At 52.8% G+C, this 14,626-nt stretch overlaps 1 protein-coding gene across 2 annotated transcripts; it reads right to left on the bottom strand.

Annotated features, from left to right (window-relative positions):
* Positions 1–2,433: 2,433 nt before the first annotated feature.
* LOC121171922 (SEC14-like protein 4) lies at positions 2,434–13,638 on the bottom strand. 2 transcript variants are annotated; one of them, XM_041003637.1, is made up of 12 exons: positions 13,585–13,638; positions 11,029–11,104; positions 7,845–7,888; positions 7,548–7,607; positions 7,278–7,466; positions 5,947–6,042; positions 5,579–5,639; positions 4,915–4,998; positions 4,536–4,642; positions 4,315–4,454; positions 4,054–4,223; positions 2,434–2,845 (listed from the first exon to the last, which is right to left on the bottom strand). In XM_041003637.1, exons 1-12 carry the CDS (start codon positions 13,636–13,638, stop codon positions 2,706–2,708), a joined length of 1,221 nt encoding a protein of 406 aa, XP_040859571.1. In that variant the 3' UTR covers positions 2,434–2,705. The 2 variants fall into 2 exon arrangements, with proteins under 2 accessions (XP_040859571.1, XP_040859572.1); XM_041003638.1 differs by lacking the exons at positions 7,278–7,466; positions 7,548–7,607.
* Between the last annotated feature and the right edge of the window lie 988 nt (positions 13,639–14,626).

The following is a 14,626-nucleotide window of genomic DNA, read 5'->3' as shown; positions in this document are numbered from 1 at the left end:
GCCCTTGGAAATGGTGGATGACTGTGTCTACTTCCCAAGGCCGACACAAAGATGCAGCAAGATATCACAGGTAGGCAGCAGAAGAGGGACGATGGGAGTAGTTTTTTTTTTTTTTTTAAATCATTAGAAAGGCAGATTTACAGAGAGAAGGAGAGAGATCTTCCGTCGGCTGGTTCATTCCCCAAATGGCTGCAGTGGCTGCAGTGGCTGGAGCTGAGCCAATCTGAAGCCAAGAGCCTCTTCCAGGTCTCCCATGCAAGTACAGGGTCCCAAGGCTTTGAGCTGTCCTCTACTACTTTCCCAGGCCGCAGGCAGGGAGCTGAATTTCAAGTGGAACAGCTGGGACATGAACTGGTGTCCACATGAGATGCCACGCTTGGAGGTGGAGGATTAGCCAGTTGAGTCATTGCACCAGCAACAGGGGGTGGAAATTTTTTTTAATGATTTGTGTATTTTTAAAGCATTTATTTTTATTTGAAAGGCAAATTTACAGAGAGCACACACACACACACACACACTCACACACACACAGATGTCTACCCTGTAGTTCTTTCCCCAAATGTCCACAATGGCCAGAGCAGGGCCAGTCCCAAGCCTGGAGCCAGGAGCTTCTCCCCAATCTCCCAGATGAGTGCAGAGGCCCCAGCACTTGGTCCTTCCTCGACTGCTTTCCCAGGGAGCTAGTTTGGAAGTGGAGCAGCTGGGATTCGAACTGACACCCACAAGGGGTGTAGGCATCACAAACAGAGGCTGAGCCTACTATGCCATGCTGCTGGTCCTATTTATTTATTTGAAAGGTAGAGTTACAAACAGAGAGGGACACACACACACACACAAATAGAGAATCGTCCACTTGCTGCTTCACTGCCCAAATGGCCACATCAGCCACAGGCTGGGCTCAGCTGAAGTCAGATGCCAGGAACTGCATCCGGGCCTCCCACATGGATAGCAGGGAGCCAAGCTTCAGGCCATGATTTGCTACCTCCCACGCCAGTCCACACCCCCCTGCTCCGTGAGATTATGGCAGTGACTTCCCAGAGCTGACAGACCAGAGAAGAGCAGGTCCCACCTCCATTCCTGGGCCGGGCGAGGCCTGATTGTTCCTAATCACCTTATCTGGGGCAAGAGTCCCATCTCGGCCGCCTGCCAAGATCTTGGCATTCCTCCTGACAAACAGTGAGGCCCTGTTTTGTAAGCTGTTTTACAAATGGTTTTATTAACAGCTACCTCTTGCATACACACAGTTCCTCCGGAAGACCTTACAAACGCCAGGCAGCCATCCCTGGAGGAGGCTCCTTCTGGAGTCTGTCTCGCCTCAGACACCCCCATGATCACCCTACACCCCAATCCTCACCGCGGATGGCCCAGCTACAACTGGTCTCCCCTCCACTCCCCACCAGTCACATCCAACAGCTTTCAACTCCCTCGCCTGCACTGCTTCCACAGGCAAAACCCTCTGACCCCCTTGGCAACATTTTTTTTGCCCATTGCTCCCCCAGAATTCTACTTCTGCCCTGCCCTCTCCAAGCACACACAGTGATACCATGCGCATTTCTGGTTATCGGAGTCCTCGCTGCCTCCTTCCATCTGCATATACCTCCTGTTAGCATCATGTCTGTCCCCCACTCCCGGCCCATCCCACCTTCCCGCCCAGCGTCCTCCAGGGAACAGATACTAGAATGAATACAGATGAGGGAACAGATAAAGACACTCGTGTCAGGCAAGGCAGTGCCTCGTCCTGCCAGATTTCCCTTGGGTTTTCTTTGTAAACAAGCAGCACTGTGGAGTCCTGTGTGCACCTGTACCCCTGGCTAGGTAGGAGAGGAGAGATTCTGCTCTCACCTCCACGAGGGAGCCCTGGCCCCACTACCTGTCCAGGAGGCACATTCTACCAGCTCTGAGAGTCAGAACTACAGCTGCTGCCTGCCTACAGGTGACAACTTACTGCCTGTCCATCCTCCCCCCCACACACCTGACACTGTGGCTTTTTGATCAGGGACCCAGGGACACTAGTGCATGGAGCAGAACAGCCTTGGCTATCTGCTAGGCAACCAGGTGAGGCCGTGCTGTTGCTGGAGAAGTGGCTGTAGGTGGACAGAAGGTCAAGGGGTCGAGTTCAAGTCTGGAGATATGAAGGTGGTTGTGATGGCAGGTGGACTGACTGAAACCTAACATAGGTTCTGCCCAACCTTATGCTCTGCCCTGGCATACTCTGCCCCTCAATGGTTGCTTCTGCTGGGTCCCACCTCTCTGCTTCTGATGGAGCAGAACTAGGGCCCCTGAGCCCCAGGTCTCTCCCCAGGTGCTCTGACTGCCAACACCCTCTTCCTCAATCATCTCTGCTGACTTCCCCTCCTGCAGGCCTGAGGCTGGGCTCCCTAAGTTCATGTACCCCCCCACCCCGATTTGCCCAAGCTGGACCAGGTCTGAGTGAGTCCTGGGACAGAGGAGTGACTTGGGCATGGCCCCTCCTCTCTGATCCCTGGTTCACTTGGAAGTCCTCTCTCTGATCCCTGGTTCACTCGGAGGTCCTCCTCATTGACATTCTCTGGGAATGGGGCAGGCCCCATCTGCACCCGTCTGTGGTCCATGCATGGCTGCTGCCTCTTTCTGTCTGTCTATCCTCCCAGGGTCAGATGGGCCCCTCACCTGGGGCACCATCTGCCAGGGAAAACAGGAAGAGAGAGAGAGGGTAGCCAGAGCCTTCAGTGTCTGGAAAAGGAGTTTGTGGCCCTGAGTGCCTGTAGCGTCTCCTCGGAGGCTTTGTCAGGGAGCAGCACCTCCACAGTGTAGCTGACCTTCTTGGCGTACACCAGGCTGTAGGTGTTGTCAAAACGCAGGACGTCTGTAGGGACAGAGAGGAGGATCAGGCTGAGCCAGCCAGTGCACCTGTACCTCCACCAGGTCTAGGAGGTCAGCGGTCAGGGTCCCCTTCCCCTCCCTCCACAAATCTGCACAGGTGATGTTAATGCTGAATAGAGGAACTCAGACAAGCTGGGGCTTGCCTAAGCCCCTCTGGTCACTAGGCAACCACCATGACACCTCCTTGAGGCCTCACTGCAGTTCCATTTTATGGAGGAGAAAACTAAGGTAAAAACAGGTGTGACAACTTGCTAGTGGGGACTGCCCAGCATGTATGATGACACCATCCCTTATTGGCATACTGTTTGAACCCCGGTTGCTCTGCTCTGAATCCAAGCTCTCTCCTAATGCACCTGGGACAACAGCAGAAGATAGCCCAAGTCCCTGGGCCCCTGCCACCCACCTGGGAAACCAGCAAGGAGCTCCTGGTTCCTGGCTTAGGTCTGACCCAAACCTAGCTGTTGCAAGCATTTGGGGAGGAACCCAAGGGATGGAAGATCTCTCTCTCTCTCTCTGCCTCCTCCTCTCTCCCACTCTACATTGAAAATAAATAAATCCTAGGCAAAGAAAAAACTTTGTAGTGATCACGAACCCAGAAGGAGAGGGAGGGGGAATCCCATGTCCCAGAGGGAAGGACTGAACTACAGGAACTGCTTTCCCAGGTGATGGACCTAGGTTGATGCTGGGATGTTAAGCACCTGCCAGACCCCTCCATTTGCCTCCCCAACCCAGGGTTCCTCTCTCCTGATTCTCCTTTTCATAAAGCAGGGCTGGGCAATGAATGCAAGGACTAAAGCAGCGGCAACAAGCCCTCCTCCACCAGAAACCAACCTGCAGACCACCCACCAGAAGACAAAGGTCAGCACAGTTTCTGGGCAACCTTGCTCTCCAGGAATGCCTGGGATGGAAAGAGGAACACCTGGAGGAAGTATGACTGAGCCTGCTGCTAATTCACCTGCCGTGGGGGAAGATTTCTCAGGCGCTGAGCCCTTGAAGCTGGGCCGCTAAGCCAGCTAACATCTGCCTGTTTCTGCCCTGGTGCCCACTCATCCTATCCCAGGCCTGTGGGATCTAAAAGTTGACACAGTACCCCCAATCCCCAACCACACATTCTCTCTGCTGCAACTAGGCAGACAGAGAGCAAGGGAGAGGCAGCTACACTCAGAGAGAGGCAAACCCTTCTGTACTTACACACGCCGGCCTCGCTGCAGGTGAGGCTCCCGTCCTCAGGCACCAGGTGGGCATTGTAGCGCTGGCTGGCCAGCACCTCCGTCATCTCCCCTGCACGCTGCCGCTCCCCCATCTTGGTCTTCAAGAAGATCCCGAAACCAATGTCCCCACCATCTGAGGCAAACTGCCACCTGCAGGAGATGGAGCCCTGATGACCACCACCAGTCAAGAAGCTTGCCCCACCCCCAGTTGCACCCAGGCACGGGGGACCACGGTGCCCACCTCAGCACACAGCCTGGAAACAGGATCTCATTCTCCACCTGCTGGGAGGAGCCGCGTCCCACGGACACCGAGTGCTCATACTGCAGCCTTTCCTGATTGCGCCTGTGGTAGCTCTGGGGCACCTCGCCCCCATAGTTGATCTGTGGGAGAGCGTGGGTGAGCCACAGGCTGTGCCATGCTGTCCACCTCCTCCCCTTCCTTCTTTCTGGGGCCCTCTGTACCTTGGTCAGGCACTTGGGGTTGCCGTCAGGGTCAGTCATGGTCCCCCCAAACTCCATGGGCAGCTGGTCGGGGCTGATGAACCTGTGTAGTTCCTGCTTCCAGTTGTCTGCATGGGAACAAGTGGGGTTGAGGGGAGTCCCCCAAGGGGCAGGGGAGCCCAAGGAAGGTCCCTGGGCTTCTACTGTGGATCTCAGGCTGTGGTCTGGGAACCAAGGCTTTGCCCTTGTGTGCTGGGGCAGAGTCAGGTGAGGTCAAGGTTAGCGCCTGAGCAGAGGATAAGCCAAGGTACAACAAGGCCCTTAGCATTGACCTCTGCTTCCTGGGCAGGTGCAGAGCTGGGCACTGCTCAGTAGGAGGTGGGGGCATCCCATCACTCACCCCCCAGGATCACCATCTTCCTGCGTGTCGCCTCGCTCATGAATGACTTGACCAAGTTGAAGGCCACAGGGAACAGCTTGGGGGCTGAAACACATTAGATCCCCAACCCCGTCCTTTTGAAAGCTGAACCAGGAACATGGGTTTAGAAAGTCCTGGCCGAGGGCACTTGTGGGACAGATCTGGATTCTGCCATTCCCACACGCTGTGTGGACTCTCTGAGTCATGGGAAAACAGAACCCCGATGGGATGAAACAGACTGGCTGAAAGGCACTGAGCTAGCTAGACTTGAACCCAGGTCATCTGATGGCACAGCCCAAGTGTGCAGTCCCGGTGTGTCCACAAACCAGCGTGACTCATGGACATCTGGGGACAGCAGCAAACAGCTAGCATCAGAACTGATCTGACGCTACTGCCAAATCCTGGCCTGTGCTTCTGATATGTTACAAAAGTACCAGGCAGTTCAGGATTGGAGCAATGACCAAAAAACAAACAAACAAACAAGTAAATAAACAAACAAAGCAAGCACATACAGAAACAAAAGCAAAAACTGGTTCTTCATCCAAGGAGGGTTCTTACTGGCCCTGATCTTGATGGCTAAAACTGTCCTACCACACTCCCCATCCCCCAACCCTCCCTCCCCACATCATCCCAGCCACAGGCTCACCTCGAACCACAATTAAGTGCTTCAGCGTCTCAGGGTAATTAGCCTCCAGCATGGCGAAAAACTGCGAAGTCAAAACAAGACCGGTGGACAGCACACTCTGGCTCATCCCGCCCTAGGTTCTGTGGCCCCCAGAGGCCAGCCCTGCCCAGCCTGCACATCTGGCTGTCTCCATGTACATGTGTGCTTTCTTCTCAGGCTCTCCCTTTCTTAGAGAGGCATCCCAGGTTGGTGCCACTAGTTGGTCCAAGGGATGGCTCAGGTGGACATGCCAGCTTTGCAACAGACCAGAAGCTGGCACAGGCAGCCACTCACAGTGTTGGCCCGGGAGCCACTGCAGCTGTAACTGCAGGACCAGCCACCCACCTCACCTGCTGGTACACCTCCACGGCCGGCTTCCACAGATGCTTCAGACTCAGGCCTTCCATATCGAACACCATCAGCACCAACTCGATCTTTTTGCCCAGCTACATGGGATAGAGCAGGGCTAGAGGTCAGATGACAGCTCCAGCCAGGAGACTCCACAACTTCCCCTGCCTCTACATCCCCTGGCAGCCCAGAGCATTTTCCAAACAGGTGGATCCCATTTGAGGCCCAAGGAGACATATTTGAGCCTGGCAGAGTCTGTGGATGCATGCTGTTATCAAGATTCGTTCAGTACCATTGCCTTAAGTCAGTGAACCATGGAGTTGAAGACTTTACTGATCAATTGATTCATTTTATTCGAAAGAGACAGAGAAGAGAGAGAGCTTTCCCAAATGCCAGAAATAGGCAGCAGCTAGGTCAGGTTGAAGCCAGGAGCCAGGAGTTCAATTTGGGTCTCCTAGGTGGGTGATACGGATGTAATTCCTCAGGCTACCATCTGCTGCTTCTCAGAGTTCACAGGTAGTTGGCAGAATAAGAGCCAGGACTTGAACCCAGAACTCCAACACAGAATACACGTATTCCAAGCAGTCTTCACCACTGTGCCAAGCACCTGCCCTGTCATCAGCAGGCACCACATTGATAAAACACCAGGTCTGGCCTGACGCTCAGCTCTGGCTTTCTGTCTCACCACGTAACCTCTACATTGGGCATGATTTCCCGCTGTGAACAGAGCCACACCAAGGCTTTGAACCCTCGGAACTAGGAGCTAGGTAAATCTCTTTTCTTTACTACGTACCCAGGTATCTGTCGAATACTCAAGGTAATTCGTGATCATCACAGAAACTGTTAGCATGGTATGTGGCCTTCTTAGTTCAGAAACCATCTGCCATGTAGCAGGCAACTCCCTATTGTTGGTTACATCTCCATAGTGGTTCTAAGGTCCAGCAAGGAAACACAGCCAATTTCAAGGCATGTCCCACCAAATTTATGTTATGTCCTTTACAACATTGGGGACACCTGTTCCATCAACAAAACTGACTGCCCGGTGTTCCCGGGGTTTGTGGGAGAAACTGAGCTAATGTTTTGCCTACATCCAAAGTCAAGGTCCCAGGGAGAGGGCAAAGAGGGAACGGATGAACCTTTTTCACCCTTGCAATGTTCCTGCTGGATGTCCACAGCTGAGCCAGTCCTGAGAGCAGGGGGCTGGGACAGCCTGGGCTGGGTTAGGTCAGGGTGGAGGGGCAGAGAGCAGTCCTGCCTGGGTCCTGGCACCCTGTTCTAGACAAGCAAAGTCTATCCACACACCCCCACCCTCCTTTCTGTCCCAGCCATTCACCTTCTGACTTTGCTGCTCACATTCATGCTGCAGGAGCTCACAGGCCTTGATCCGCTTCCGGACCAGCTCCTGCTTGGAGGCCGACAGCAGGAGGCCCTTGGGGTCCAGGGTCCCAATGATGTCGAACCACACAGGGCAGCCTTCATAGTCATAGCCACACAGGCCACCCGAATCGTACAGCTGGATCACCTGGGCACGTGGGAGGAGAAGAGCCTGACTCAGACCTGCCCACTGGGGGCATCAGATGGCCTGGGAGGGGGTGGGGCTCACCTCTGAGGGCTGCCACTTGAGGATGTTGTCCAGGTCCTGTTGTTTCCGGAACTCCATGTGCTAGGAGACACAGCACAAGCTGAAGAACTTGGCTCAGCCAGGGGTGTCTGCCAACAGCCCCTAAGATCCTACCAGGACATCCCTGCAGTCCCTGACCAGGCTCTATCACATGGGGTCAGGGATAGGAACAGGACAGCTGGCAGAGGCAGAAAGGGCTCATCGGAATGAATGTGAGTTCCCACCCTTAGTGGTTGATCCCCAGGGTGCAGTGAGCTAGGCACCCAGTGGCTGCCTCACCTTCCGGAGCATGTCTTGGGACTTCGGCAGGTCAAAGTTCCGAGCTGCAAGAACAAGATGAGGGAAGAAGGGGAGAGGCTCTGCAATTAAGCCATCCATGGAAGTGCAGGAGACAAGAGCAGTGCAGTAGGGTAGGAAACGCCCCAACCGGCTCCTGAAACTCTAAGAACACACAGGGGACCTAGAAAATAGCTTATGAAGCCAAAGGTCCTGAGTCTTCTTGAAGGTTTTGGAGGGACTTCCATGCCAGTGTCTGGACCTTTTCAGATGCTTCTAGGGGAGGCTGGTATGGTGGCATATCAGGTTAAGCCTCCTCCTGTGGCATCATCATTTCATACGGGTGCCAGTTCAAGTCCCAGCTGCTTCATTTCTGATCCAGCTCCCCGATTAATGCCCTTGGATAAGCAGAAGAGGACGGTCTAAGCGCTTAGGCCCCTGTACCCTGTGGGAGACCCAGGTGGAGTTTCTTCCAGGCTCTTGCCTTGCTCATTGCAGCCACTTAGGGAACAAACCAGCAAATGAGATATTCACTCGCTCTCAATCTTGCCTGCCAAATAAATAAAATAAATGTTCAAAAAAAAAAATGACAAGAGTCCTTCCTAAGTTGATCCAGTTGCCATATTTGACATCTCCCCAAGGAACTGTGACCCTCAGGCATGAGAAGTGTGGAATCTGAAATCAGGCAGATTTGAACTTGAATTCTACTTCTTTCCCTTTTATTTGCTGTGCGCTGTGTAGCACGAGCAGGTCACTTCTCTTTGCTGAACCTTAGTTTTTTTTTTTCTTTCTTTTTTTTTAATTGGTTACATGGGACCTATCTTTTTCAATAACTTGAAGGAAAATATGAGATAAGACATATAGTGCTTGACAGGGCACTAGGTTTCCAGTAAGTTGTCAATCCATGGTGGCTGTTGTGCTGGCTTGTTTGGAAAAAAAAAAATAGTTACACTTCAGTTGGAAACATAGTGCTGTTCTTTAAGAATGCCATAACTACTGAATCATGGAAGAATTTCATCACAGTCAGAAAGATCTGAGCGCCTCTCCAGGACCCCCAGGCACAAAATCACCACCAGCCCCAGAAATAACCACCTTGGCTATCTCCTGCGATGAGCTGCTCGCTAGCTAGGCAGGCCACCCATTGCATTTCTCAGCAGCTTGGAGGGAGCCCAAAGCCACCTCCCAGGGATTCCAGTCCCATGTTCCAAGGTCATTGAGTACATAGAATCCCTCTCGCCCATGTGGGACCTCTGCAAATACTTGAGGACTGCGGGCCTGGCGCGGTGGCGCAGTGGTTAAGGTCCTTGCCTTGCACGCCCGGGATCCCATATGGGCGCTGGTTCTATCCCGGCAGCCCTGCTTCCCTTCCAGCTCCCTGCCTGTGGCCCGAGAAAGCAGTTGAGGACGGCCCAAAGCTTCGGGACCCTGCACCCGCGTGGGAGACCCGGAAGAGGCTCCTGGCTTCAGGTCGGCATAGCATCGGCCGTTGTGTTCACTTGGGGAGTGAATCATCGGACGGAAGATCTTCCTCTCTGTCTCTCCTCTCTGTATATCCGCCTTTCCAATAAAAAAATAATAAAAATAAATCTTAAAAAAAAAAATACTTGAGGACTGCTAATGTTCTTTTTTCCAGTCTATGACAAACCTCATCTCCTGGGGGAGCTGGTGTTATAGCGCAGAGGGCTAAGTCAACACTTGTGATGCCAGCACCCCTTGTCAGAATATTGGTTCAAGTCCCGGCTACTCCAGTTCTGATCCAGCTCCCCCTGCTAATAACCTGGGAAGGCAGCAGAGGATGGTCCAAGTCCTCTTGGGCCCCTGCATCCACAAGGAAGAACCAAAATAAGTTCCTGGCTCTGGACTGACCTAGCTCTGACCATTGTGGCAGTTTGGGGAGTGAAATAGCAGTTGAAAAATCTCTCTGCCTCCTCCTCTCTCTGCAGTTCTTTAAAGTAAAATAAACAAATTCAACAACAAACCCTGCAGTGTTGACTGATGTTGTCCTTCTCCTGTTGTTGCTGATCTGGAAAAAAAAATGTACCTAAAATGCCTCCTTAAGTGTGTAATTGGGGACCAGTGTGTTGTTTCAACTGGTTAATTCTCCATCTGCAAACACCCAGTTCCATGTGTGTACTGGTTTGTGTCCCTGCTGCTCCACTTCCCATCCAGATCTCTGCTTGTGGTCTGGGAAAGCAGCAGAGGATGGCTCAAAGTTTTGGGCCCCTGTGCTTACGTGGGAGACCAGGAAGAAGCTCCTGACTCCTAGCTTTTGATCAATTCAGTTCTAACCACTGTGGCCACTTGGGGAGTGAACCAGTGGATAGAAGTCCTTTCTGTCTCTTCTTCTGCCTTCTCTTTGTAAATCTGCCTTTTCAATAAAAATAAATCTTTTTTAAAAAATATATATTTGGAAGAGAATATTTGCCATGTAACCATTAGCAGGCCAGGAACTTCCTCCTGTTCTAGTCTTGCTAAGTGTTTTTTAGTTTTGTCTTAAAACAGGGTCTGAGGCCCAGCACAGCAGCATAGTGGCTGAGGTCCTTGCCTTGCACATGCTGGGATCCCATATGGGCATGGGTTCATGTCCTGGCTGCCCCATTCCCCATCCAGCTTGCTGCTTGTGGCCTGGGAAAGCAGTGGAGCAGAGCCCAAAGCCTTAAGACGCTGCTCCGACATAGGAGACTTAGCAGAAACTCCTGGCTCCTGGCTTTGGATTGGCTCGGCTCCAGCCATGGAGACCACTTGGGTAGTGAATCAGTGGGTGAAAGATCTTCCTCTCTGTCTCTCTTCCTCTCTGTACATCTGACTTGCCAATAAAAATAAGTGAATCTCAAAAAAAAAAAAAAAAAAGAAAGAAAGAAAGAAAAAGAAAAGGATCTGAATCTTTCACAGCTTTTTCCGCCTTTCCGCCCTAGCTGAGATAACAGTGTGATCTTTCATGTCCAGTTTCACAAACGTCATTGGCAACGCTCACGAACACTCTGCCAGCCTGGTGTCCATTTGGATCCCACTTCCATGCTGGGGCTCAGTGGGGGTGTTTGGCGCTAACACAGGCGAGCTCGAACTCTGACCCTGAGCGCTTGATCCTGACCCCTCTGCAGCCCTCTTCTCAGCATTGCTCACCCCTCTCCCCATGACCCAGCCTCCCTGCCCCCCTCCCAGTCATCCCTGACCCCACTGGCCTCACCTCGAAGCCAACGCAGCAGGAAGTAGTCATCAGCCTTGGGCAGCGCAGGCAGCAGGTCCTGCAGGTTCTCCCGGAACTAAAGAGGGGGTACAGCGGGGGACTCATTGATCAAGGAGGCTCTGGAGACCTCCGGGCCACAGCCCTCCCCTATCCTGGGACCCTTGGGGCATGCATGGTTAGAAACAGCTGCTGTTGCCATCACTTTTCCAATAGGGCACCCTTCAGCCTATCCTAGGAGGAAGAGGTGGGCCCTTCTCCAACTCCAGGGGTTCTCTGCACCCCAAGACTCTTAACCTGCAAGACCAAGATCCCTGAGTGAGTCTATCAGGCCAGCCACGATGTTTCGGGGACACTGTCATCTTGAGGGTCTGGTTTGGAGACAGGTGACTTAATTTCCCTGAGTCTCGGTTTCCTCACCTGTGAAATGGGATTAATGAGAAACTTGGGTCAAAGGCATTTGGACCCAGAAAGCACATGGCACTGGGCCTAGCTCAGAGCAGGTGCCAGATAAACTTGGGCACTCATTCAACAAACAAGGACTGGCTAGCGTCCTGGACAGTGACACTTTTGTGGGCATACTTTTGGAAATATCAGCAGGGGGTGGCTGGCATGGTGATATAGCACATTAATCATCATCTCATATGGGGGTCAATTTGAGTCTCAGCTGCCCCACTTTTGACCCATTTTATGCACTTTTGACCTGTTTATAGCCTGGGAAAGCAGCAGAGCATGGGCCAAGCACTTGGACTCCTTGCAATCCCATGGGAGACCTAGAAGAAACTCCTGGCTCTTAACTTGGGACTAGTTTAGCTCTGACCACTGTGGCCCATTTGGGGAATGAGCCAGCACATGGAAGATCTCTAACTGTCCTTCTTTCTGTGGATCTGCCTCTCAAATAAAAAGTAAGTGAATCTTAGTGGAGTGGCGGGGGGAAGGGGGGGAATCAGCGGGGAGGGCTCAAAAGAAGGCCAGGAAAGTCTTATCGGAATAGCTATTTGGGCTACAAGAAAGAAGGCTGGTCCAGGCACGGGACTGCCAGCTCCTGTCACAAATCCACTACTGGGGGAGCTGCTGCGAGTTTGGGGAGTTTTGAGGAGATGCCCAGGCCTGTCCATCAAAGGTGGGGTTTGAAAGGAGCTCTGTGAATTGAAATTTGGGATTAGAAAGAAGTGAGACGGAGACCTGATAAGGCCGTCTTAGTGGCAACCCATGGAATCCTCCCAATTTTAAGGGGGACGTTTAAAGTCAGCATTCCTTCCTATGCTGTTTACACAACTGCACATGAACAATCAGTTGCAACATCTCTATTGTTAATGAGTAACACTGGCCACAGTGCCTGCTACAATGATTTGGCCGGGCACCGGGCCCAGAGTTTCCTACACACCCCAACAGCTATGGAAGGTAGAGTCACCCCAAGGTACCTGCCTGCACCATTGGAACCTCAGGACTCACTGAGACAGGACGGACAAAGGTCATGCCTCTGCTTTGCCAAGGTCACTGCCCTCCTCCTAGACCCTCCCCTTTCACCTGCGGATTCATTGGGGATCACAGTCCTTCACCTGGGACTCCCTTGTTCCTTCCCTGGGAATTCAATCAGCGACCCCACCTCTCCTCGAGTCCTCAGTCCCTGGACCAGGAGCCTCCAAAGCAACCGTGCTCCTGACACCCTAAGCGACCCCGAGCCAGGTGCATGGTGTGGACAAGATCTGTAATGTCCCGCAGGCATAGGCTTGAAGGAGTCTGTTTCTAGCCACCAGCCATCCACTGACCACGGTACTATTGTGACTCCTAAGAAGTGGGTGGTCTCCGTTTTGCCAGTGACTGTGGCATTCCCACGTGCAGCCTGCTGCGCTGTCACAATCGCTAAAAACAACAACAAAACCTGTCTGTTTTCCTTTAATAAGGAAAGCTAGGGACCAGTGCAGTAGCTTTGTAGGTTAATCCTCTGCTTGCATCCCTCAGGGACACTTGTTCCAGTCCACTTCTGATCCAGCTCTCTGCTTATAGCCTGGGAAAGCAGTGGAGGCTAGTTAAAGTCCTTGGGTCCCAGTGTCCACATGGGAGACCCAGAAAAAGCCCCTGGCTCTCCAGCTCAGCTCAGCTCCAACCATTGTGGCCATTTGAGGAATGAACCAGCAGGTAGAAGACTTCTCTCCATCTCTCCTCTCTGTAAAATCTTCCTTTCCAAATAGATATAAACAAATCTTTAAGAAGTAGAAAGAAAAGCCAGCCATAAACCAACAGCCTTGGGTTCTAAGGACTTAGAGAATCTGGCAGAGAGAAACCAATCAAACAAATTTCACAATCTGGGCACAAGATCTGAGAGCCTGCAAGCTGCCCTGAGGCTGATGGCCGTGCCACCCCTTGCCCAGGGTCAGGAACGAGGGTCAGGCCCCGGTGGTGGCACTAGTGTGGCCGGGGTCTTGGTGGGGCACAGTCACCAGCTGGGAGAAGGATCGTGCCAAGGTGAGCTTGGCTCTGGACTGGCGTCCTGACCATGAGGACACATGGTGCTTGGGTTCCTCCCCAGGCCTCCCCGCCGGCCTTGTCCCTCACCTTGGCCAGTGCCTCCTGCTGCGCGGGGCTCAGATCCCCAACTCGGCCGCTCATGGTGCCCCTGAGCACAAAGGGGTGCGGGGTGCTGGACGCGTCTGTCGGCCTGGCTTGGTAGCCTGCTTTTGCCCTGGTGGAGTCAGCTGTTGGTCCCGCCCCGACGGGAGAGTCGCGAATGTCGCGAGTCCCGCCCCGCCCTGGGAGAGGGGTGTGGTTTGCCGGGACCGCCCAGCGCATCCTACCTGCGGCAGGCAGGTGAGCCACCGGGAGGGCGCGGCGCGCTCCCGGAACACGGAATGGAGTTCCGGGCAGCCCGTGGCCTCCACCCCCAAACCCTCTCACCCCAAAGGCTCGTAACTGTTTGCAGGTGACGGAGCTCGGGGGGGGGTGGGGGATGCGGGGAGAGGGGGGCGGAGCACGGGGAAAGGTGGGCCCTGCCTACACTTAAATAGCAGAATTATGGACTCATGACTGCTTATGAAGAACTATACTATTGTAATAACATGGGGAAAAATCATCGCAGTAGGGAAGGAATTTGAGAGGAGGGTAAGGAAAATCCCAGAACCTTTGGAATTGTATCATAAAATAAAATTTATTATTTTTTTTAAAGATTTATTTTTATTGGAAAGTCAGATATACAGAGAGGAGGAGAGACAGTGAGAAAGATCTTCCGTCCGATGATTCACTCCCCAAGTCAGCGCAACGGCCGATGCTATGCCAAGCTGAAGCCAGGATCCAGGAACTTCCTCCAGGTCTCCCACACGGGTGCAGAGTCCCAAGGCTTTGGGCCGTCCTCCAGTGCTTTCCCAGGCCAGAAGCAGGGAGCTGGATGGGAAGTGGAGCTGCCGGGATTAGAACCAGCGCCCATATGGGATCCCAGCGTGTTCAAAGGGAGGACTTTAGCCGCTAGGCCACGCCGCCAGGCCCATAAAATAAAAATTAAAAAAAAAAAAGTTTTTAAAAAAGGAAGAAGATGAAACCGGCCTGTGTTTCAAGGAACACCCTTGGATTTCCTTTTGAGTAAAATGGAAGTTTTAGTTGTTGT

Source organism: Ochotona curzoniae, unplaced genomic scaffold (assembly GCF_017591425.1).
Source record: "Ochotona curzoniae isolate NIBS_2020 unplaced genomic scaffold, NIBS_Ocur_1.0 scaffold_274, whole genome shotgun sequence".
NCBI lineage: Eukaryota > Metazoa > Chordata > Mammalia > Lagomorpha > Ochotonidae > Ochotona > Ochotona curzoniae.
This window is presented reverse-complemented; position numbering and strand designations above follow the sequence as displayed.